General features: G+C 41.8%; 1 protein-coding gene across 1 annotated transcript in view; it reads left to right on the top strand.

Annotated features, from left to right (window-relative positions):
• The first annotated feature begins 8112 nt into the window (after nt 1-8112).
• The window catches only part of cdk6 (cyclin dependent kinase 6), a 39897-nt gene continuing 21852 nt past the window's right edge, over nt 8113-26157 (top strand). Inside the window, 5 exon segments of the mRNA XM_085148283.1 lie at nt 8113-8745; nt 9591-9948; nt 15361-15496; nt 20385-20534; nt 20536-20553. Coding sequence (XP_085004409.1) covers nt 9725-9948; nt 15361-15496; nt 20385-20534; nt 20536-20553 — 528 coding nt within the window. The 5' untranslated portion in view covers nt 8113-8745; nt 9591-9724.

Raw genomic sequence — 26157 nt, 5'->3', positions numbered from 1 at the left:
TCGTCAGGCACGATGCTCATGGGACTCCGCTGCGTCCACCTTATGACGGGCCATACAGGGTTCTTAAACCAGGCAACAAACATTTCATTTTGGACTTTGGCGGTCGGCAGGAGGTTGTCTCTGTTGACAGACTTAAGCCTGCACATGTTATGCAGGAGGATCAGGTGGTCCCGGCCCAGGCCCCTCGCCGCGGCCGCCCACCTGCCACCGGGCTGATGGATTCTGTTTTTTCCCCCAGGAGCGACCCAAAATCAACGGAGTCCGAGTCGTCTGCAGCTTTTTCTGACGGCCAGTGCCAGCCTCGCTCCCGGGCTGGGTTGCCCTCTGTCAGTTCCCCACCCCCCGGTTCAGCCGTTCCGGCCGTTTACTTAAGCGCCGGGTCCTGGACTAGTTCTGCTGGGTGTTGGGGGGGGCATGTGTGGCGGACCACTAGAGGGCTCCACTCACACCCACTGTTGAGGAAGTGTGTTCCTGTGTTTTGTGGCGCGATATGTTCAGTTGATGTTGGAGACGAATAAAGAAGGAGTGAGAACTGAGAGCTCTGTGTCGTTGATGCTTACCTCCACAACATCATAATTTAAAGTTTTCATGGATGCCAGGATGTTAAACTTAATTTAGACAGTTTTTAACTCTCAATTATGCTGAAGTGTTCGTTTGACTTTAGGACACAGCTTAGTTTGGACCCAGATTACTCAGCGAGGCTCCTGACTACGGTAGCTGTAATGCTCCAAGAATCTAGCTTACCAAAGTCATACTAAAACAGTTTTTGACAGATTTTTGAGCGCCATGTACCACATAAAATCAGTTCAAGGTCAGTAAGCACAACCAGAATTCATACAAAAGGCGCACCGGATCATAAGGTGCACTGTCGATTTTTGAGAAAATTAAAGGATTTGAAGTGCGCCTTACAGTGCGGAAAATACGGTAAGTGGCCGACATCGTTGTTTGCATTGATGCTTGTATGTGGTGCATTCATTTTTAATGCTCAGGTTCTTTTTACATATAACAACTGAACCAAGGCAACTGAAGAAGAAACAGTGGATCATGGGAAGCCCCCAGCAGTCTAAGCCTACTGCAACATAACTGAGTGAGTATTCAGGGTCTCCTGATCCAGCCCTAACTACAACTGTATAAGCATTATCAAAAAGGTAAGTTATATGCCTAATGTTAAAAGAGAGGGTGTCTGAATCCTAACCGGGAGCTGGGGCCTGAAAGCTGAAGGCGCTACCTCCAATTCTATTTTTAAATATATTAGGAACTGCAAGTACTCTTGCTGCACTGAAGGTTTTTCAGGGAGTTTTTAGGACAGCCTGATAATAATGAATTATTGCAGTCCACCCTAGAAGTAATAAATGCATGTACTAGTTTTTCAGCGTCACCCCTGAAACAGGATGTTTTTAACTTGAGAGATATTGCGCAAAGAAAGCAGTCCTACATATTTCGGGATTAATAAAGTATTCTGATTGATAATTGATGATTGTATAATATGTGCATTCAAGAACATATCCTGGTCAAAAATAACTGGTCAAAGATTCCTCACAGAGTTACTGGAGACAGAGGTAATGCCATCCAGAGAAAGAATCCGCTTCGGATTAAAATACAATATTGCTACAATTTTTAATATCAAGCATAATAACTTCAGTTTTATCTGAATTTAGAAGCAGAAAGTTAGAGGTCATCCAGGTGTTTACATCTTTAAGACATTCTGCAGTTCAACTAATTGGTGTGTGTTATCTGGTTTCATGGTTAGATAAAACTGGGTGTCTGAATAGTAATGAAAGTGTATGCTATGACTTCTAATAATAATAGCTGCAGGCTGTGTTGACATAATGTCTAGTTGCATTTCTAGGGAGGTGGATGTCAGACTATTCCCATAGGTTGCATCATGGCGTAGGGTTCAGAGGGGTTTGTTCAGTTACAGTATAAATGACGGCATAGATTTCATAATGAAGCATAAATCTCCAGTAACTAACTCTCAGAAACTTTTTAAATTTTACATTATGTCCCCAGCTGAAGCTAGTTGCAGAATGCGAAAAGTGCATCACAGAAAACTGATCCTGTACAATTAAGTGCCATTTAGTGCTCATAACATATATACATATATATTACACATAATCATAATACACATGTTTTGAAACATTTATCAATCAGGCACACAACCTTCACGTTAATATACTACTATAATTGCAAGTACGAGATCAATAGATAGTGCAAAATAGTACAAATTTGCAGGTGTGTATATTTGATAACAGATTAGTTTTGTTTAATTTTGTTCTAACTGATAAAAATATAATATGGCCTGATATAAACTTCCTTTTGCTGGGCAGACAAGGAAGAAAATCTGGGACGCTTTCATTTTGGAGCCACATTCATCAGCCAACTTGCTAGTGCCAGTTTGAATCTCTTTTTGGCTTCGGTGCTGCCTTAATTCTTCATGGCACGAATTCAACAAGGTGCTGAAAACATTCCTTGGAGATTTTGTTCTATATTGGTATGATAGCATCGTACAGCTGCTCCAGATTTATCATCTGCATGTCCATAATGTGAATCTGCTCTTCCACGACATCCCAAAGGTGCTCTATTGGACTGAGATCTGATGATTGTGGAAGCAGTTTGAGTGCAGTGAACTAGAGCCATGCTTTCATGTTGTTTACATTAAATTCTGACCCTACCATCTGAATGCCACAGCAGATATTGAGACTCATCAGACCAAGTAATGTCTTGATGCATGCTCAATCATCCAGGTAAATAAATCCCTAAAGTTTGATTCTGTTCATCTGGATGTAGCGTTTTCAGTGGGAGAAACGTTTCGTCACTCATACAAGTGACTTCTTCAGTCTCAGCTGACTGCACGTTTCCCTAATCTTATAAACTAGTTTCAGTCATTATGCAAATGTACTATTTATAAGATTGGGAAAACCTGCAGTCAGCGGAGACTGAAGAAGTCACTTGGATGAGTGACGAAACGTTTCTCCCACTGAAAACGCTACATCCAGATAAACGGAATAAAACTTTGGGGACAGACCAAGTAATGTTTTTCCAATCCACAATTATCAAATTTTGGGGTAGCCCATTCGAATTGTAGCCTCAGTTTCTTGTTTTGAGCTGGCAGGAGTGTGGTCTTCTGCTGCTGTAGCCCATCTTCTTCAAGGATCAGCACCTACAGAGATGTTCTTCTGCATACTTTGACTGTAACAAGTTACTGTTGCCCTATCAGCTTGAAACAGTATGGCCATTCTCTACTGACCTCTGGCATTAACAAAGCATTTTCACTCAAAGAACTACCGCTCTCTGGTATGTTCAAGATCACTTAAATCAGCTTTCTTCCTTATTGTGATCCTCACTTTGATCTTCAGCAGGTCGACTTGACCATGACTACACGGCTAAACACTTTGGGTTGCTGGCATATGTTTGGCTGTTTAGATTTTTGCATTAATGAGCAGTTGGGGAGTTGTGCCCAACGAAGTGTATTTTTCAAGACTGGACTTTTGGGTGAGAGTTATTCAATGCTGAAATGTTTGCTGGGGTTGATGAGGTGAACTGTTACATAGAAATTCAGTATTTCGATGGATATTGTATAGAAAACCTAGACGGTGAGCAGAGCAGGTGCATGCCAGTCCCTTAGAACCTTTTTTTTGTTTGCTAGAGAAACTACTGTTGTCTAAAAAGATAGAAGCTTACAAAGATTGAGACATTAAAAAAATTTGTAGACTAAAACTAACAATCAGTCTTTTGTTTCCATTGAACTCTTTCTTTTTTTCCTTTTACCATAACATATAAAAGCCACCAAAACAACCTGAAATGTTATTGGAAGATAGATTAGCGTCCAAAGGGGAGCAGATGTTAGCTTGAGGCCTCATTTGAATGTCACACTGACCCTCTGTTTATGTTTGTGCGGAAATGTGTGCGTGTTTGTGACCACATGAATTTGTATGTGATTGTGTCTGCACGTGGCTCTGCGTCCAGGCCCAGGCCCTCCCCAACGGCGGAGGTAGCAGGTGTCCCTGTGTCCCCTAAAAGAGCAGGTTTTTATGCCGTCTCCTCAAGTTAGTGGCTTGGTTGCCATGGGGATGCCCCAACAGAAAGAGGCTTGTGTCTGGGGCCGGTGGCGGGGAGAAGAGGAGGACAGGGGAAGAAGAGAGAAGGAGCTTTAGTTCTACCAAACACTCTGGACTCAACGCTGGTTGGACGAGAGAAAGGAAATCAAGTCAGAGACGCAGAACAGAGTCGGATTGTCTGCTCGCATCACGCCGGCCTCTGTCTTCACACTCAAAATGTCACTTAAATATCAAGCTGCTGACGGCTGGTTCAAAACTGCAGACTAAGTGATGCTTGTAAATCCCAACAATGGGACTGAGGGCTTAGAAAGGCATCCGATATCACACATCATATCAGCTTTCTCCCCAGGTGTGACAGCTGTTTGCCTAAAGGCTTAATCTTACTGTACCCTCTGCCTTGTGATATGGACATCCCCCTCTGTTATAGTGGGACATGGTAGACCAGCTCACAATCAATCTCTCCCTGTGTGTGTGTGTGTGTGTGTGTGTGTGTGTGTGTGTGTGTGTGTGTGTGTGTGTGTGTGTGTGTGGATGGGTGGGTGTAAGGAGATCTGGGAGAGACTGGGAGTCACCTGTCCCTTGTTGGCCCCTCTCTCTTCCCCCACGGGAGGGCCGTAATTCTCTCTTGGCCAGGCTGATCAGCAGCTGCCGTGCGGACGCACACACACACATACACACGCACACACACAAACATACTGCATTCTCTTTTACGTTTTAGAGTCAGAGTGAAAGATAGAAATGGCCGTGTTGGGGCGCTTAAAGCAGCAGTTTGGTATGACTACTTCAAATCGACTTCAAATTGCAGTGTGAACTGGTTTCAATTAAGGCCGTGTTCTGGGTTTCTTTTAAGCTGTGACAGTTAATAAATGATTTGTCTTTTCTTTTGACGTTTTCTCTTTTTTTTCTCTTAATCCAAATGTAACTAACACAGATTTTAAATACATATTTTTTAATCTATCTTTTTTTATAAAAGTAATATAAAAGCACCTGCTTGCAGTGATTAACCTACAGGGGGACCCACTGGAGTGTTTTGCTGACTTAAGCCTTTAAGCTTTTTTTAATGTCCTGTACATTTCCTCTTTTATTCTTTTTCATTTTAGTTGTACCCTTTAATGAGTTTAAGAGGGGAAAAAAGGCGTATACCTTTATAGATAATTTACCAGGAGTTATTAGAAAGTTTAACAGAGCCTGCCTGATACTTGATTCCTTATTTGGTTTCACCTTTTCCTGATTCAGCAGTCCTGCCCCAAACCCCTCACACTGTGTTATCACAGACAGACAAAGCTGCCAGCTGTTCATACCTGAGGAAATGTCCCGACAACCTTTCGTAACCATTGCGCGAACCTATCAATAAATAGGGTTGCACAATGGTACGGTAATAAGGAATTTTACTTGCTAAATCCCCAAACTTTTTTTTGTTGTTTTTGTTTTCAAGAACATGAAAGGAGTGGCTCTGTTAAGAAACATTCCTCCACAATATAAATGCCAAATGTAAATTCTCAGGAAAATTGAGATGAAAAGCAAGCTGGGGTGTTTGGCTTTGCTTCAGCATAAACTCAGTTTCTTAATAGTTACACATTCTCAGAGATGAAACTGGTGGTTTCAGGCTTTTTGTCTTAAAAAAAATCCTTTACAGCAAATGCATGCTGCCTTTTCTTGTGCGTTTTAGCAACATCCCCCAAAACTTCCTAGTTAACTTCCCTAAATTATCTAATATTTCATAAAATAGGGAAGTTCAAAAAAATCTGCAACCCTATGATGCTGAATGTAGGCTCATCATAGAAAATAACAACAGCCAAATATTGTTAAATGCCTAATATTTTCATACAGAATAAGACCCTTATAGGTAGGTATTCTTTTGTTACAGAATATCATTTTACTACATAACTACAAATATTTGAGTGCAATTTAGTGTTGCAACTACTAAACTTTAAATTAAAGTAGAATTTTGAATGCAGAACATTTACTTATAGTGAAAAACAATCCTATTTGAGTTTCCTAGTTTTTCTGAAGGAAACTGTGGTTATTCTGATTAACACAGCATGAATGCCTTTATTTTAAAAAAAACTATTAAAAATGAGAAATTGGAATTCTTTTAAAAAATGAGTATCATCCACATTGTTTTCTGTAAATTAAGATTAGCAAGCGTGTGTCATAATCCTGTACACTGCCACTGGTTTTATTTTGAAAAAGGGGGAGAAATTTAATTTTTTCATAATAAAGTCTTAATAATAAATTCAGAAAATTAGAGTGTTTAAAGATGTCTCTATATAAGAGCAGCTAAACTGAGTGCGGCGAAAGGTAGCATAAATGAAATCCTTGGCCCATCTTTTTTCCAATTTCTTATTTTTATGAAAAAGTACGTGTATGCATTAAACATCAAATCAGATCAAATTCCGATTGTGCTAGTCCCAAAGCAGGATGTTCTTAATTGGACCATCCTGTCATTGACAGTTCCTGCATGAGAAAAAAACAAAAACAAAACAAGCTTGGGAACTTTATGAATTAGCTATTGAGTAATTTGTAGAAGTCGTGGAGTTACACGGTTACAGTTTCAGAAAGTGTGTTTGTGTGAACGTTTGAGGTTTGTGTCACTCTCTTGTCTCTATACTGCTCTCAACATATCTAGTTGGTTTGTTTTCCAGCCAGATCAGAAGTATGTTTGCTAATGTATTCAATCTGGGCGATGGCTCTCAGAGCTGATTTCACACGAACAATGATGATGAAAAAATGTAAACGTCCCCATTTACAGTAATTGGTCTGGGACACTCTGTCTGCACTGTGCGTTTTTTGTGATGCAAATTATTTAAATGTGGGGTTGCGTACAAGGCTGGGCGGAGGGAGATTGACATAGATACTTCCATGTCATTATCCCCCCCAAAGTTTTACCTTTTCACAGGGAATCGGGGAACTCTGCAAACAGCATGGAAGACAAGTTTGCGTGAAAATCATAGCACCAGGATAATGACCTTCTTGTGATCATCTATGACTCTCTGAAAACATGGCTTCCAATGAAAGAATGATCATAGGGGGGCTTACTTACACGCCTGTAATTGGCTATTCATTGGGACAATCTGACATCAAGTGCTGTCACATCTAAACTTTGTCCAGAAGTAGAAGGAATAAAGCAAAACAATACATTTTTGACTCTTTCATACAAAAAAGTGAAATTTGATCATTTACATGAAATTGTTGGAATTTGAAACATATTTAAATATTTAAGCACAAGAGTTAAAAAAGGGGAAATTTACCATAATAATTGTCAAATTTATAGCATTTAAAGCTTGAAACTACTTCTTGTTTTCTAAAAATTGTTTTTAGTGGTTTCTTTAAATTTTCTTAATATTCTTGATTTATATGTATTCACTGTAAATAAGTTATGAAGATGAAAATAAACTTAGTTCTACTAATATTTAATTATAAAAGATAAATATATACATTTATCTGTACAGATGTATTTTTATTTATTTTTTATTTTTTAAGAAAATATTCAGATGTCAGAAAAAAATGGGGACTAACATGAATCTCATATAAAGCAGTAACTAATGATAAATTCTACAATTTGCTGATTGACTTACAAATATTTCTGAAGATGCTGGTACAATTTTAAGATCATAAAAAACTTAATAATAATACTTTTAATGCATAAAAACGGATTTGTATATTTTTCTTAACGTCTCCTCTTCGGAGAAATAAATCAGAGGTTCATCCTGATGTGAAGATGAAGCTGATACTCTGTAGAAATGTCCAACTTCTAAAATAAATAAACAAACAGGTTCATTAGATATGCCTTGAAAACGACCACCGGAGCAGAGGGGGGTTCCCCCTGCCACAGATCAAGCCACCGGGCCTTGAACCTGACCCCTCCGGCTCATCTAGGGCGAGCTTGTCACATTGCATTCCTGCTGGTGCATTGTTGCCGCAGGAGCTCCTCAATAGTTTTGAGGGAGATAGTGTGGCCGTCCATCTAACAAACCTCCTCTCTCCCCTCCCCGATCTCTGCGTGCTCCCGGTTTTGACACAGGAGACAAAACCCGCGGAGAGGACTATGAATGGTAAAGCACCGAGGAGGCCGAGGGAGAGCAAAAGGAGGCGGTGTGCCTTTGTAGTCGGGGAGGAATGCGGAAATGTCCCCGCTCCGTGTCAAACCTCTCTGAAGGGGGTCAGGCCACATTCAGCCGGCGTGGGAAAGCCAGGCAGAGACGGAGCTCACACAAGGCGAGCGAGGCTGCAGTTGCATAGGCCTATCCGCGGATATATGGAAGAAAAAAAAAACGAAGAAAGAAAGAAAGGAGAAAATCCAAAGAAGAGCGTGGTTCTGGAGGGCTATATCACGCGTTTGCCTTTGTCCTATGACCCCCCCCCCCCTTCCCAATCATACACCCCCTCCCCTCCACACACAAACTTGAAGTGAGAGTGTGTGCGCGCAAGTTTGCGTACGGCCCACCACCACCGCCGCCACCTCCTCCTCCGCCTGTGCTCGATTTTGGTGTCTGCCTGGGCTGCTGTAGTCTGAGGGGATGGGGGGTTAGAGCCTGCACCGTCAACTACCTGTGTGGCCCCAGCATGGAGGAAAGTGGACAGGGATGCATTTGACGGAGCAGTTTTTATCCGACACACGAAAGCGTCCTCAGCGTTATACCGGGCATGCCGACGTTACGACGTTGTATTGACAACATAAAACAAGGTAAACGCTGAAAGTGGGCATATTTATGCAGATATTTGTGCAAAACAAAGTGTCTTTGTGAGCCTGACAATGCTTGCTTTGCAACCCAATGAGGTTTTAAACGGTGACACGATCAATTCCCCGATTTATTAGAATGTAAGCCATTATTTGGCACACTTTGCGTCCACGCACAAAATAAATTGGAAAAAAATTCGGGAAAGCCACCCAGGCTAATGAAAACACACTTGAAACTCGGATGCGGTGTCGTTTCACACATTTCGAACTGTTTCGGGCTCGGAAAGCGATATTTAAGGGGTTTTAAATGGATTGTTGCTGTAGGAAGTTCAGACAATGCAGCCACGTGCTCGCAAGTTTGGGTGTCCTCAAAGAGAAACTTTGACAAACCAGCACAGGGAGGGCTGCTAGTTTGATCTTGTTGCTGGCGTAAAACGAAGAAGCGGGTGAAATATATTGTCATTTTTGCATGTTGCGATAACAACTAATTTAAAAAAAAAATCATTTAAGACAGCTCGTGCGAAGATTACATGAGCAACAGCGCATGCGGGGTGAATTATTGATTGCACGAGACAAATTATTGGATGCAAAGCAAGCTTTGAAAGGGGTTAACTGGGATTAATTTTTAATTATTTTTCACATTAGTTTTATGTTAGAGGTAGGAGGACATGAGCTGCAGTGCGTAATAGGAGGAGGAGTGGAACTTGGGACGCAGCGGTTCTTTCTTTTTTTTCATTTTGATAGTCGGAATAAAACATCATGACAGTCCTTTTATTGCCTACCTGGAGCACTCTTTGACCAAATCTGACAAAGATGGTGTTTCCCCCCATCTGTGTCTCCCTGTCATCTAGGCATTGCATGTGCCAACTTTATTCTCTGAAAATGCCTTTGTAAGAGAGTCTGGCTCGTCATCCTCGCCCGGGATTCCCCGCAATATTTTCAACAAGAGAAGAAGAAGAAGGGGGGGGGGGAAAATTCTGCAAAAATGGACAAAGAAAGTGTTGGTACTCAGTATGAGCCTGTGGCCGAGATTGGAGAAGGCGCCTACGGGAAAGTGTACAAGGCGAGAGATTTGAAGAACGGGGGACGCTTTGTTGCCCTAAAAAGAGTTCGTGTCCAGACGGAGGAAGAAGGCATGCCGCTCTCCACCATCCGCGAGGTGGCGGTGCTGAGGCAGCTTGAAGCCTTTGAGCACCCCAATGTTGTCAGGTAAGTGAGGGGTGGGGTGGGCGGAGGTGGGGAGCCAACCTGCTTTATGTTTAAGAGACAAGATGGAGGGCAGGGGTGGGGGGATTGTGGTGGTGGTGAAAGAAATATGCATATGAGACTAAGTATACATTACTTCCTTTTTGATGGTCTCTTGTGGCAACTGTGATGGCTCATATGACCTTTGGTGGCAAGGCCTGCTTGCAGACTTGTCTGAAGCTGGTGGCCCTTTTAGTTTCTTGCAGGCAACACAGGCTCCACAACAACACACTGGAGGCTGTCACTATCAGCAGGTTTTAGGCGCACACCTGTGCATTCTCAACTTCCTGTTTAGTTCAAAAGCCCGCCCCGGTTTATCTTGATTGGTTGGCACCAGTCACATTTGTCACCTCATGCATATTTCATGTGTGCAAATCTTCATCTATAGATAAGATGCAGCAGCATCCTTCGGAAGCGGTGGTTTTCCACTACCCTAGCCTCTATTATCGCTGACTTGCAGAATGAAGCGAGACCTGCATGCTTATGTGTTTAGGGGTGCTTGGTCAAGATCCCTTTGATATTAGGAATGGTGAAGACATGTGAGGTTCCATCGAACATACAATGTAGCCGTTCAACATTCAGACCTCCTTTCACATTTTGGAATATTTATAAAAATACTGATATCTTCAAAAAGACAAAACAAAACTGAAATTACCTGCTTAGAAATCCAGACTCTTAAGAACACTCAAAATATTTCTCATCCCAGGATTACTTGATACAAGACGTTGCATTCAGTGAAACCACGTGACATTACGTTGCCTACTAGATGAGGATTGTTGTAACATTTCTCAGTCATGTTAATTGTTTTGCTTAACCAGCAGTTACCTTTTTTTTCCTTTAACTGTTACAACAGAAGCTAAACAGAAACGCTTAATTTTCCCATTTAAGATGACTCTGTTAGGTATGTGAAACCCTGGCAATCTGAATCCACGTGTTTGAAACTGGCAAGCCTGCGCAGCCATGCCGTTGACTGCTTATGCACTCATGACGAAAGGGGAGTAGTCAACAACACCATAATCACATGTTAACACGTGTGCATGTAACGATTTTTATTGGACGAAGTCTTTAAAATGGTCTGTGCTATGTGGTATGTACTCAGTTTTTTTTAAAAAATGGGTATACATGATTTTCCAACCAGTGAGATACATTTGATCTAGAGAGCCTACAGAAATGTGACAAACAAAATAAAAGCATGAAATAAATAAAAAGTTTAAGAGCAAATGTTTTGAATTTTACAGTTAACAATCAAATAAACATCCCGCCTTGTTCTGGCATGCATGGAAATGCTGATTATCATTCTGCATCAAGATGGCATAAAAAGATAAAAAGATCTAAGCGACTTTGAAAGATTTCATTGTAGGGCTACTGATTACAAGCACATCAGAAAGACTCCTCAGTTGGCAAGCCTGCATTTAAATCTAGAAGAACAGCAGTTAATAGGGTTGGAAATTGTGGTCTACATTGCACATTTAATGAATTATGCATGCGATGTGATATGCCAGGAAAAAACGATGAGCCACTCTTCCTTAGGTGACTAAGCACAAACGGTCTATTACTGATTACTTAAACAGCAGAGTATAAATCCTTCGTTAAATCGATTTATCCACAGCCACTGGTTTGTATTTGATAAGTGAGACATGGCTTCTTGGAGTGAAATTTGACCACAAATCAACCTTAAAGATCCACTTTCTCTCGGTGTGATTTCTGTGGCATGGCTGTGATCCCTTCCAGGATGCCCCTTGTCTGCAGGGTTCCAGGGATCACCAAGGGTTTGGGTTTTTTGCCCAACTAAACATCTTTTGGAGATTTTTTCCTGGTCTTCATAATCATCATCATCACAACACTAGGTCTTTCAGAAGAATGGTGTCCATCCCCCCAGTGCAGTTTCTAAGACTTGTAGGATCAATGTGAACACACATTAAAGCTGTTCCCATGTTGAGTTAGTGAGATCATGTGCTGGCGTTTCCATAACTGTCTCTGTAGTTAAACTCATGTGCCCATCAGTACTGTTCTATCCTATCCAAATGGCCTCCAGTATGACACTTGGCACTTTCAATGCCAGTTGGCAATACTGCATGATATTTAAAAACAAAAGAAGCTATTTTTTTCTAGTTTTTCTTCTGACTGTTTTGCACACAGATGCCATTTTCTTTTGCTTTTTGTAATGACTTTTCACTGAGAGAGCAGGACTCTGATACTGCGTCACATGCTGGCACAAGCCAAGGTCTGACCTTGTGCTTGTTTTAGTCTGAATATCGAGTGCTTTGGGATTGAAGGGGAAGCTCTAAATGGATGTTTTAGAGGCATGGCTTGTGCCCTTGTGACTCTAACAATAATTCCCCAACGTATCAATGAATAATGGAGGATAATGGTTGTGGCTTTCTCTTAATGGGTCCACAGTGGGGGTTTGTCCTTACTGGAAGACGGACATGTAAGCAAGTATTAAAACGATCTTTGGTCAGTTATATTTATGGATGGATACACTTTGCTTCACTAGACACTTTCCATATTATGCAGCAGCATTTGTTTGTTAAAGCATGTAAACCAGCAGCTCTTTAAAGCGTCGGAGAAACTCCTGTACCCTTGAGTTTAGCCAACTAGCATAGCCAAGCAGCACAGGGCCAGGAAAAGTGCATTGTGGGCCTTCTGTGTGACTCCAGGCAACCCCTGGATGTTTGTAATGAGGCCCATTATTCATTCCATATGTTCAGTGTCTGCTAAAAGCCTCCATTGTAGGCCAACAATCGAGCTGTGAGGGGCGTTTAACCCCAGTGCTTCAGAAGGAGGGCGCCTTCTATTCTCTGACATCATGCACAGTACTAATACCTTGAATGAATCGCCTCTCACTCACTCCTCTGACTCCAGCATGACCAAACCCATTGATTACCAGGTTGTTGGCAAGGACAAATGATGCCTCTCTGAGGAGTAAACAACTTTCCAGGGAGATTTAGTTATTTCTTTTCTGTGCTTTTATAACTGTAGGTAAGTTAAATGAGTGCCTGCATTAAAGTGTAAGATGTTGTCACACTGGATTAATACGGTACCTCATGAATATAACGAGTACAGCAACGATCATGAATGAAGCCAGTGAGGTTTTCTTATTTCATTTTTTTTTATCTCCAGTTTTTTGGCAGCTTAAGTCACAGGACTAAATTAGTTTTTGAGGAAAATGTTTACTTTTTAGTTTCCGTCTTCATAACTAATGTAAACTTCCAAACTTTGAGTTTAATTAGGGCTTGTAATAATTTTATACTTGTCCATTAGGACAACTCAAAGTTAAAATAAACTCTAAAAGATATTTTGAGTTATTCTAATATTCAAACTTGTATTTTTAAAATGAGCAACACTTAAAATTTAACTTTAACCTGTTAATTTAAACATTTTTTTTGGCTAAAAAACTATATCGTAGACTGAAGAAGAGAAAGAAAATAATGGTTTAGTTTTTGCTCTCTTGCATATATTAACCCCCTTAATGACAATGCAACATGTGCTCGGTGGAGATCCATCAAGGCGCTTTTCGTCTTCTGTGTTGTCACGATGAAAGATGCTGCCTTTGCAGGCAGGCTCCACTAGACGTCCCATAGCGTGTCAGGAGTTGTCATAGTGCTGGTTGAGGAATGCTGCTTGTAGTCCCGTGCTCTTTGAAGAGGACACACTGGATAGATTTTTTTTTCTTTCCAGCTTTTCATCAAAGCCTTCCTTGGCAGGTCTACTGACATAATCTGGATGCTTGGCCTTAGTTGGTCGCCTTGGGAAACCAAGGCGCTCGTGTTTAAGGCTCAATAGTCTTAAAGTTTTAAAAGGCTTGCAAAAAAGCAGTGGCCGTAGCTGGAGATGTTGTTATCGTCCCATAGGATAAACCGTTGGTCCAGATTTATGAGTTCATATCCCAGCTTTTATGATGGTTTTATTGGAGGGTTTTTTTCATAGGGGTGTTTAAACCATCTCAAAAGACAAAAGCGGGACGATCCTGTGTCTTAAGGCACAAAAATGACAAGGCATGAACCAACCTGTGGTTTTGAAGTATTGTTACACCCCTACTGATTTCAGCAAGATGATGACAAACCACATTCTACGCGTATTACAACAGCGTGGCTCAGTGAAAGAGACCAGGTGCTAAACTGGCTTCCATGCAGCCCAGACCTGTCACCCACTTAAAACATCTGGCACATTATTGAGTGAAATAAATATGACAAAGAACACCTGGAAGTGTTGATCAGGCCAATTTCTGCATCGAGCGAGAATGGAAAAAACCTTTTAATTTCAAAAGTAAAACATTTCAGTGTTGTTAAAAGAAAAGGTCATGAAACACAGTGGAAAACATGAGCAGTCCCGTTCTTTGAAACTTGGCGATGGTGGTAGATACAGATTCATTTCTTAGTTTTAATATGAGGAACATTTTTATTCAAAGCTAGGTTGTTGTACATTTTAATTATTATCTTTTTATCTATTTAAGAAAACTGGTTGTGCTTTTGCATTAGCACTTGTCATAGCAGGAAACACACTGACATTTGGCTATCATAATGACCCTGACCAGTAAGTGTTGGGAAGGTTACTTTTAAAATGTGTTCCACTACAGATTACAGAATACATGCCCCAAAAAGCATTTTGTAAAGTATTCCGTTACATTACTCAATGAGAGTAACGTATTCTGAATACTTTGGATTACTTAATATATTATCATGCTTTTTACAACTACATGAATGTACTATTGCTGTGTGATTTATTACCATTACTGAAGGATACTCGCCATACCAATACCAACTAGATTTTTAAATCTTAATATAAATGAGTAACAGTAGGGTGGACATTAGGTAAAGCTGCACTTTTTGCAGCCATCTTGTATAGAAATCTGTTTCCCGCGTATATAAAACAGGTCCGCGGCTTCAAACCATAGTAAAGGGACCTCTGGCTAATACGGTGGGTTCTGTGTCAGGCTCGTAGCCAAAAACTAGCTTTACTTTGTTGTCTGGGTCAACTTTCTAGCGAGAGACAGAGAGAGGCGTTACATGTATTCCGTTACTCCCCAACACTGCTGATAATATCTTTAGTTACACCGTTGTTTAGTATCATAAACGTCTTATTTAAAATACTATATTACTATATTAATAATATATTGTTGTGTTCATACTCTAAAACAAATGCAGTACCCTACCTACTTCACTGATGGGGCATAAGAATCTGAAATCTTAAATTACAGTCTGTTATAGAAGCTGAAAGGTGATTAATTATAGTCTATATAGTAATAAGAGCCTGTGGGCAATATTTGATGTTGTGTAGATGTACTCTTACCTTGTGTAGCGGCAGTGAGCTTAGCCTAGTGCACCCCCGTTCAATCAGTTGTATTGATCTGGTCCATCTGTTCTCCTATCCTAGGTTGTTTGATGTGTGCACAGTCTCTCGGACTGACCGAGAAACCAAACTCACTCTGGTCTTTGAGCATGTAGATCAGGACCTGACCACCTACCTGGAAAAGGCTCCTGACCCTGGAGTACCGCCTGAGACCATCAAGGTAACCGCTGTCATTGTAATTTAGGTTTACAGTGGAATGTAAATGCAGTTTGTTTTGTTTTTTTCCATTTTAATGATCACTATAAATGTGTGTGTGCTTGCCTATTACACAATATTCCAAGAAAAAAAAACCCAAGGAGGCTTATTTTAAATATTATTTCTGTTTGAAGTATATAGGAAGCGCCTGGTTAATCTCTTGCGGCTGTAGCATTGGTTGAACACAGCCATGTTTCTATGGTTCTGAGTGGGTTTTCTTGGCCAGAGACTCAGAAGGCAGAGCAGTTCCTTCCAACATCAGAGTTACTGGGGCACTCTGAGGGGCAGCACATGTGGCAGATGGGCTCCAAATTAAAGGATCCCTGCCTTCTCTATTTTCACCCTTCTCTCCAACTTTACACAATATTACAGACACAGAGCCAGTTTTAAAAATCTTCCATGTGTGTCTTTGAAAACAGAGCCCTCTAAGTTGTGTGCTAAAAGTTGTCGAATAGGGAAATTTGTTAAATAAATCCACTGAGCATCCAGTTACACTTTGCCAAAAGGTCGGAAGTAGCTCCTTTCCTCTGTTATGGTCTCTTTTAAAAAAAAAAAGTGGAGTTCGTGTGGGAAACATTTAAAAATAAAAAAAAAGATCTTTATCGGGTTTCACCCCAAGGTCAGTTGATGTGTCATGAATAATATTGGAAAGGTATATCTCTTTTTTTTAGACAGAGGAGCCTCGAGAGTTTGAAGTGTCAAATTTGAAACGGAGAAGTTCGGGTGCTACGGCAACCGCTGATCATCACCCCGGGCCTGGGTTCGCTTGTGAAGGCTTTGTGTCGAGCCGCGCCGTCAGTGGGATGCAGTGCAAGCGTAGACGAGTCGGGTAGATCACACCTGAGGGTTTCCCATGACTTTTGCCGAAGTTGATACAGACTGTGGGACTGTGGTTTCTGTGATGTGTGCGCCGATCACGTCTGGCTGCAGATATTAGAATACTGCAGCGTTTTTCTGGAAACTCGACGCTTCAGAAATTTTCACAATCATTATGTATAGCTACTTTCAGTTTTTGAGTCTGTTTCAGCAGAAGGTTAATCCTTATTAGCTAGTCAGTTGTTTTGAGTCCCATGAAGCTGTATTAACTAATTTTATTTCATTTTTTTAATAAACTGAAAATAAGGACGTAGCCCAAGGGGGTTTAATGGAAATAAAGGGTGGGAAGAAAGGTCCTTTTCTAGGTTTGATTTTACAGAAGAGTTAGAATTTAGCTAATTTAATTTAAAATCATTAATAATTGTAGTGCCAGTGGATGGAGTAAAAATGTGCAGTTTTATTAAAAGATTGTTGCTTATTTGTCTTGTTAAATGGGCGAACCAATGGTTGCAGATCTCTGACCACTTGTCTCATAGGACTCAACGAATTAATCAACGAAAGGACTGATCATAAACCCCGAATGACTCAGATTCTTTCTGTGGCGGTGTAGAGGCTACTGCACTGAATACAACTGTAATGAACAAGCGCTCCCCTCTTTTAGTCTCAGACCACGTGTGAAGATGTGTCAACGGTCTGTTCACATTTGAAGCCGTGTTGAAACATCTGGACACTGGTACATACCTCCACTAAGAAGCCTGTGTTGTTGTGCTCAGTATTCAAGAAAAGATGAGGAAGTGGTTTGTACTGGAAAGGAAAGAAGACAGAGAAGTTACATTTTGGCCAGCTTTCTTAACTCTGCAAACCTGGCCTGACAATACATGAAGTAGGCTTACTTGTGGGATTGTCAGTTTTATAAGATGTCAACCCGTCCAACCATCCACACTATCCGTGCTTGGACATATCTGACGTTGGAAAAGCTTGAGGAGGCGTTTTGGGGCTCTGAACAATGTGGCCACCCCTTAAGCCCCCTCCCAGGCTCTGCTTTCTCCTAACAGCTGAGGCCTCAAGGAACAAAAGGACAGCGACAATGCTACAGAGGCAGCCAGGCACCATCCCCTGTTATTGCTGGGACAGTGGACACTCCACAGTAACTCGAAGGGGATCCCCTCCCCCCAAAACAACTCCAGATTTCGAATCCCGGTCCAGACGTGTGTCACCGGTGCCCATCTGATTAAATGGCAGTTACCCTTGAGTGTGTGAACGTGTCCACCTTTAACCGTGAAAAAACATTTACCTTCAACCAGTGGCCCTAAACTCCGAAAGGAGAGGCATAGTTTTTCTCAAAGTCGGTCTTACCGCAGCACGAAGCACCCCACACTGACCTAGTCTGTCCACTTCAGCCCTCCGCCCAACACCACCCACTCAGGCTCGAGACCCACCACATGGTCATTGATGCAAGGGGCCCTCCTCCAGGAATCAAATGAGCTGGAAGGACATAAAGCAGCCAGGTTGCCCCAACCTCAGCGCTCGTCAGCCGGGCCACCGCTTGGGGCTCGCCCACCCTCCTCCGCCACCACCATCCAAGCTTCCACAACTCTATTCTGTGGGTCCACGAAGAAGGGGGAGAAGAGAGGTTAATGAAGCATGGGGAGGGAATTACACTAACGCTAACCGGCAGATGTCCCATATTGTGCCTGGCTACAATAAACAATATGGCTGCCTCTGCTACATTTGCATTAGAAAAGGAGGCGCACTCAGAAAGCCATGTTTTGACTGCTTTTTGCATGGGCTGACTACTTTTTTTCCCTCCCTTCCTGGACCTCTTCTTCTTCTTTTTTCTTTTTTTTCAGGGTCAGATCTGTTGCTTTTTTTGTGTGATTTATTTATTTTTATTTTTATTTTTTTATTTCCTCCTGGCCAAGTTGTTTGTGGAGCTTTTTAGTTTGAAGCGTTGCCAGCTGAAGACAGTTGTGTGAGCCACTTTTCTCTCTCTGCAGCTGGAATCAGCTTAGAAGTAGGTGGATCGCTTTGTGCCACAAGTGGCCTTTATACTTTTAAGAAGTTATTAACTATATTTTTGTATGCATAAACTTAATGTTTGCCTGCTGTCAGTGGTTATAGTGACCATGTAGAACGTAGCTGAAATATTTTGCATTACTCAGCTGTGACTCTACCTGATAGTGCAGAGAAGATGACACTCAGGCCGCGGAGGCCAAGACTGTTTATGTGTTTGTCCAAAGGTCACACTTGTGAGATAATTAGTATTTACTAGGAAATGCTGTTGAAAGGAAGCATGGTGAAATGGCTATTTAAAGCACAGAGGAACTGATGGGTGGGGGGGCCGCGCTATTGTGTCAGCCCCCCCCGTATATACACACACAGACACAAAATAACCAACTGCCTGCCTCTGTCCTATGATCCTGTCTGTCTGCTGCCCTCCTCGGGAGGTCATGGCTCAATGGAGATGTAGAAAGGAAGGTCTGTTTATACATCCTGCCTGTCCTTGGTCAGAGGGCACCCACACACTGATGCACCCTCACACAGACCGAGGTGCACACACACACACACACACAGATTTGGAAATGGATGCGCTCATACTTGCACCAAGCCAGGGGGAACATTGTTAGTTTTTGTATACAAACACACACACTCACATCACTCCCCATCTGCACAGTATTGTGAGCAGGGTGCCCTGTCTCCTCCTCTGTGGCCCGCACAGCAGCCAGCCCCACACTGCTCGCTAATGTTTTCTGCTTCAGTGTGCAGACCCCTTTGACTCACTCACCAGCTGGTCGGCCACTGAATAGAGCTGCGGGCTCAGGTCCATGTCACTTGTGAGGTCTTGGCGGAGGGCTTTTTGGGTTGTTTTTTGGGGGTGTGTGTCTTGTGAGTAGGAGGGAGTATGGGTGCTGTAGAAAGGGGTGTTCAAACAGGGATCGCAAACCTTGGCTATTTCTAGAGGGTACCCGATCGGACATCCAAGAGCACAACCGTGGGGATCGTTCTGTCTTTTCGCTAAACAGACTGGAACTTGCAGCTCCCCTTATATGAAGTCTGCTTAATGCCCGCTTGAGCACGGACCAGGTAATTGTCCAGAACAAATGGGTCTACTCAGGTGTTGCCCCCATCTCACCTAAACCAAATGAAGTATTTTCAGCAGAGAAGGTGCCTGAAGCTCTTCTGCTGTGTGCTACATGTAAGCGAGGCTAAAAAAAGAAAAACGCACACACACTTTTAAGTTGGTATTAGGAAATACCACTCCCTCGACTTTTATTTACTTAAACAGTCTTTGCCAAAACTGCCTGATCACAATCCCTTGGAATGACTTGTTTTTTTATTTACAGGTGTGGCACCTGTTTGAGAGTATTCCTATTTGAAAAGAACAAGTCTTAGCTGGCTTTGTTCATTCCTGCTCATGCCAGTTTACCTTCCCCTTTGTGTCGTGGGCGATGCGGTGCCTATGGCTATTTTCTGAGGTCAGCTTTGGGGCATTGAAAAAAAAAAGAGGGGAAAAAAAACTAGCGAGTGCCAATTAAATCTAGCAGGACAGCTGCTGAGTAACAGAGATCTGTGCTTGTACAAAGCAGGGGCCTCTTTCTGCCTCTATCGAGTGTGTGTGTGTGTGTCAGTTATCAAACATCTGCCACAGTCGACAAGAAAAGACGCAGGCCTCCTCTAGTTAACTCCCTCCGTACCACAATGCTTTTCACTGCAGGCTGTTGTCACTCTGGCCTTTTGTTGCTCAGGGCAAAGGAGAAATGGATTCAAATCTTTGTAGTTGTGCAAGGTTTTGCAGCCTAGACTTTGTGTAGACAGTTAGCATGAACTGTTTCGGAAGTGACGATCCAAAAAGTCAGACGTAATCATATTGCAAATGTAATCAACATCCACGACCATCCGCTCAGCCCTTTTTGCCCCGTATGTGTTTAATAGTGCCGTTGCTGTACTAGTCTCATAATTAAACCATCCATTTTTAAACTTCACATTAAGTTTATGTCCTTGCTGCCCCTCTGTTTCCCTCTCTGGCTCTTTTACAGGATATGATGTACCAGCTGCTCCAGGGGTTAGACTTCCTGCACTCGCACCGCGTGGTTCACCGTGACCTAAAACCCCAAAACATCCTGGTCACCAGCGGAGGACAGATCAAACTGGCCGACTTTGGTCTAGCTCGCATCTACAGCTTCCAGGATGGCACTCACGTCAGTGGTGAGTTATGGTCGTCATATTTTTTAAACGCTGTTGGTCTCATCCAGTGGAGGCCTTCAAACAAATACTCGCAAAACTGTAAGCGCATGGGTTCCCAACTGAATGAGCGCGTCAAGACTTCTCACCATGAAATATGGTGATTTTTGTTTTTTAAATTTATTTTCTTCTTCTTTTGAGTTGCAATCACACTACTACTGAAGAAAAATACCTGGATTTATTGGCAATTAATAATTATAGACCTACTTCTGATCTTATCTTTCAAAGCAAAATATTTCATAGTTTCATTTTTTACTTTTTTTTTTAACTAAACAACTGAAGCACCTGAACTGAATCAGGTTTCAGAACCAATAGAAGCACAGAAACGGCCTTTATTAAAGTCATCAGTGACCTGAAGATCAACAGTGATCCACAGAGAGTTTCTTTGTTGCGCTTGATGCCATTGTTGACTTTGGTTGCCATCATACCTAATGGATACAAGTTTTCATGTTTCAATTAGCAGTTTTATATCTGCACAATGAAAATTCCATTGGGAGTTCCTCGAGGGTCCTTCTTTGGTCCATCACTCTTTAACCTTCGCATACTCCTGCTTGGTACAGTGTTCCCATCGTTTTTTCGCGGGAGTTACGTTCTAAAAATAACCCGCGATGAAGTAGTCAGCTTTACTTTTTACAATTATTATAGATGTTTTAAGGCTGTAAACCCCCTCACTGCATACTCTATACACTTGTCTCAGACAGGGATGAACATTTTCATACTTTTCTCTCTTGTTTAAATGCCCACAAAGTTCAAACCTTTGTAGAAAAATAAGGCCAGTATTATAGAATGAAACCAAAGATCAAACCCTGTTTTCAGGTCCAGAACATGGGAATAGAGCAGCTGCCAGAGAATTCAACATTAATGAATCAATGGTACAGAAGTAGAGGAAGCAAGAAGAATGAGTTGAGTAAAGTTTGACTTATCTGATTGTGTCCAGAAGTCCCAACTTTTTGTGCGATGGTTAGCATCTTCCTCTGCCTTTCGAGTGCTACCGCAGGTGCCTTTGATGGTGCAAAATGCTTCGTCGACAGTGTTGTGTTTGTTGGGGAGAAAACTTACAGTACAGCACTTCTGAGTAACACTGCTAGCGATCGAGGATCTATGTAAATTTGACAAGGTGAACGTATTCTGTACTGGACAGGAGACTTCGCACGAGATTGACAGTGTAAAAAAAACCAAAGCATTCAAAATTGCACAAAAAAAAAAAATCCCCAAAACACCGAGGCTGCGAAAGGTGAACTGCGTTATAGCGATCGCAAATGAATAAGATCCGCTGATGACATTATTTGCTGGAAGTCAGAAACGTTTCTGAATTGAACAGAAACGAGATGGAAATATTTGTTGTTCTAAAATTAGGAGAGAAAATCTGTTCATATTTATCACCACTTTTTCTCAAACACAGTCAGCAGGTTAAAACATTGGCATTATTTTGGACAGTCATCTCAGTCATGTTAATAAAGTTACGAGGACTGTTTACATCCACCTAAATTGATAAAAACTAAATTGAAAATCCTTCTCTCAAACTGACTTTGAGTAATTGATCCATGCATTCATATCTAGCAGGTTAGACTGTTGTAAGGCTTTATTTATTTATTAATTTAATAGTGACTATTAGAATCATCAGTAGAATGACTTAAACTCACTGCACCAGCTACAGTCCTTACATGTACATGCAAACTTGAACATATTATTCCAGTACTGAAGGCATTTCATTGGTTCCCAGTTTAACAGAGAATTACCTTTAAAATCCTTTGACTGGTTCAGTGCCTATAACCCAGTCAGACCTCTTAGGTCATTAGGTGCAGGTCTTTTAACTGTTTCCAGAATTAGACCCTAAGTTTCCTGAGGTTCTTTCAGTTACTGTGATGCTGTTTGGAAACAACCTGCCTGCTGACCTGAAGTCAGTTACAGCTGTAACTACATTCAAAACGGACTCAAAACCTTTTTCTTTTCTTTTCTACAGGGTTTCACTTAATACCTCTGTGTGTGTGTGTGTTGTCTTTTATTCATTTGTACCAACCATCCTCGAACATGCACTTTGTATTAGGATCTTCATAAAATGTGTGTGTGGATACTTCAAACTCATGCCGACGTTGTCTTCAAGGCTTTTTGGTGGATCCCACTCCTGACCCCAAAGCCCAACACAAGACACACTGCCTTGAACTTCCCTCCCATCCCCTGAGAGTTGGATGAAAAGCGTCTAATGTGTTGTAGCGGGCACTTACAGGGCATCAGCGGGTAGCTCGGCAGAACAGCGCCAAATGATAGGATTTCTCTGTGTAAATTGAGAGCCAAGGGGCCCCGTGGCCTGCCTCAGGAATCCCTCAGTGGCTGTCACAGACAGGGATGGAACAGGCAAGGAGAGACAGACACCCCTCCCGTCCCGCTGTCGGGACTTTGATGCCTAACTGCTGAGCTCTGGGCTCTGATGACCAGATAATATATATATAGAGAGGGACTGAAAAGAGTCTTTGGAAGAGTTTAAAATGAGGAGAGATGAGACTTTCAAGATCAAGGTAGGCAGCAACAGTAGCTCAGTACTTTGGGTTTCTTTTTCCTTTTTTTTTAAAAAAAAAACTTTTATTCAAAGCTTTTCTGATCTGCCCGCCTTTTAGGAAATTTCATCATTAATGTGTCTGGACTTGTTGAGTCCATTGGGATAGTGTCATTACCTTATGTTAAGGCTTATTGAAGGCTCATGCGAGTAGGGCAAAAACCTAATTTATTTTTTCTTTTGGCAGAAATATGTCAGAAGGAAAAAGTGCATGCACCTGGATAGGCTGGTGTTGTACTTTTCTGCATCCACCATAATCCACCTGGGTCCAGGTGACATAAATGTCGAGAAAGCTGAGCTGATAGAGGACAAGCCTTGATTCTGCTCGTCTGTGGCATTATCATTGGTGCTCTTCTCTGTGTGACAGCCAAAGCTGACATGCTTACATCTACTGCACAGTAACAACTTCTGGTGCTCTGTAGGCAATTTTATGGAGAAATACCATTTCTGATGGTTTTAAAGGCAGTTTAATGAAACAAATCACCAGATTAAAGAAAAAAACCCAAACCCATTAAAAATGTCAAGTAAGCTGACCATCCCAGCATGCATGCCCCAGTGACCTTTGTGTACGTTGTCTTCTTAAAGTCCAGATGTGATATTTTCAGTCATCAGTTTCAGACTCTGTTGGCAATAATGTCAGGCATGTACATGAGCTTGGACTTGCTCCTAATAGAGGAGTATAAAATGCGCTCTGGTCAGCTAAGTGTTAGTGGCGACTTTAATAAATAAGAATGGAGGGCGTGTCTGTTGGTAGATCCACTGTGGATGGCATTGTTGTTCAATTTTAAGTTAATAATTAAATTAAATGCTAAGATTGCTCAACAAATACCCTGGGAGGCATTCACATACGTGGGCAGAATGGCAGGTAAAGTCTTTGTCTTGGAAACACTGATGTGAACTTGCACTTTCATTATTAAGGCAACAGTTATTGGAAAGTACAGATGAGTTACGGTTCCAAAGGTTACACCTGATAGCTGCTTTTAACTGGGTTAGTCTTTAAGAGGAAAGAAATTCAGTTTGAGTAATGATCGTAGGCCACGCCATAAACATATAATTTCTCAGTATTATCATACAGGGTAAGTTTTTTAGATTAAGATAAGTATTTCCTCAGTTATCTATCATTCTGACTGATGATTATTCATAGTAGATGAAGACATGATTAACCACAGAATTTGCATAGTGTTACACAATGTTTAGTGTGTATGTGGTTGTACTGAGGATTTGTCTCAAGTAGGTGTGATAGTTTCTTTTCTTTTTTTATGACTAGACGGGGGCATTTTTGTCGAGGAAAGAATACTTGCCAGGGGATTCACCTTCACATACGAGCAGCAGTTATGAAGTCCCCAAAACTACTCGCGCGCACACACAGAGCAGCACATAACATGTTAATCTGTTTGCAGTCACACTCGAGCACTCATTTCCTTCCTCGGTTAGATTGGGCCACAAAACGAGATGGGGTGTGTATGTGTGGTGTGTCTTAGCACATGCACGCGCTGGTGTGGAGCTGCGAGGACGGGGTCTTCGGTTCCAGATGAATGTTCCTGCGTCTGGAATCCCCCTATCAGCCCAACACACACACAAACAAACGCGCACACATACACAATCTCCATTCATCCATTCATTGTTTCCTCTTGCTAATAATAAAGCGCACAATCTACACTGTATGCAACACACGCACACACACACACACACACACACACACACACACACACACACACACAGTGTTTAAGAGGATCTTCCCCTTTGCCCAACAGACCAACAGTTACATATTTAGTCACCTAATGCCACCGTTACTGGTAGACAGATGGGCTTTAGAGAACTGCTGTTGCTTAAGCGAATGAGACTGTTCTCTCTCACTTTCAAAGTGATTCATTTAGCACTTCTAGAATGACACGATGACTGAAATGAACATTTGCATGAAGTTGTCAAAGAGTCCCTCACTCACTTTTATGGGTTTTTTTTTTCCAGTGTTGCTAACTGAAAGTAGCACTGCTGTATTTTCTGCTGATGATTTACCAGCATTGCCCGAACTTCTCTTTTTGTGATGAATTTGCTGCCTCACATAGCAACATGGTGGCTTGTTAATACACGTGCATTAAAAATGGGTCATGGAGTCCGGGTGCATGCATGAATGAATATGAGTGATTGCCCCCCCAACCCAACCAAATCGGCTTCTCGTAGAAAGGAGGTGGAGAGTAAAAAGAGGGAGAGGGGAGGGAGACCACCCAAAGGGTTGGTGTGGGGGTCCAGATTAGGGTGCCCCCCCGGCAGTCCCTGAGGGACCATTGCTTTGTTGATGGGGTTTTTTTTATGACCCTAGTTTGGCTACAGCCTCATTGTACTGCCTTGAGTGACAGGCAGATGGGAAAAGCTGATGGGTTAATCTGACATAACAGGAAAGAGTGCAGAGGGCTCTTTAAGATCCTCCTTCTGCCAAAGCACTTGAAGCAAAATCTTTTTGGAAATGGAAGTGTCACATCATTTTAATACAAAACAAACCAACTCACAGAGTAGCACAACGCTTTAACCTTTTCTTGCATCCTAAATGCATAAAGTGACAGAAAACATGTAATGAGATTATTAATAGTAAACGCTGGGTTTGTTAGCAGGATGACAACACTGGTAGGGTTCTCCATAAGTTGATTCTGTTCATCTGGACGTAGCGTTTTCCGTGGGAGAAACATTTCGTCAGTCATCCAAGTGACTTCTTCAGTCTCAGCTGACTGCAGGTTTCCCCAGTCTTATAAACAGATTGGGGAAACCTGCAGGAAAACGCTACATCCAGATGAACAGAATCAACTTTTGGAGATTTACTTACCTGGATGATTGAGAATGCATCAAGACGTTTAAAACACTGGTAGGGTCTTTATCTCAGAATATGAAATGCTTTGGGATAACTGTTGTTTAATTTGTAAAACTAAAAGACTTTGCACATAGTCTAGCTTGCAGAGATGCAGTAATTTGTGACTTTTCAGTGTCAGGCCTTCTACGGGCTAGTGGGTTTTGAGAAAAAG

This window comes from Neolamprologus multifasciatus, chromosome 22, assembly GCF_963576455.1.
Source record: "Neolamprologus multifasciatus chromosome 22, fNeoMul1.2, whole genome shotgun sequence".
NCBI classification, from domain to species: Eukaryota; Metazoa; Chordata; class Actinopteri; order Cichliformes; family Cichlidae; genus Neolamprologus; species Neolamprologus multifasciatus.
Note: the sequence above shows the minus strand (reverse complement) of the source record. Positions and strands in the feature narration are given on the sequence as shown.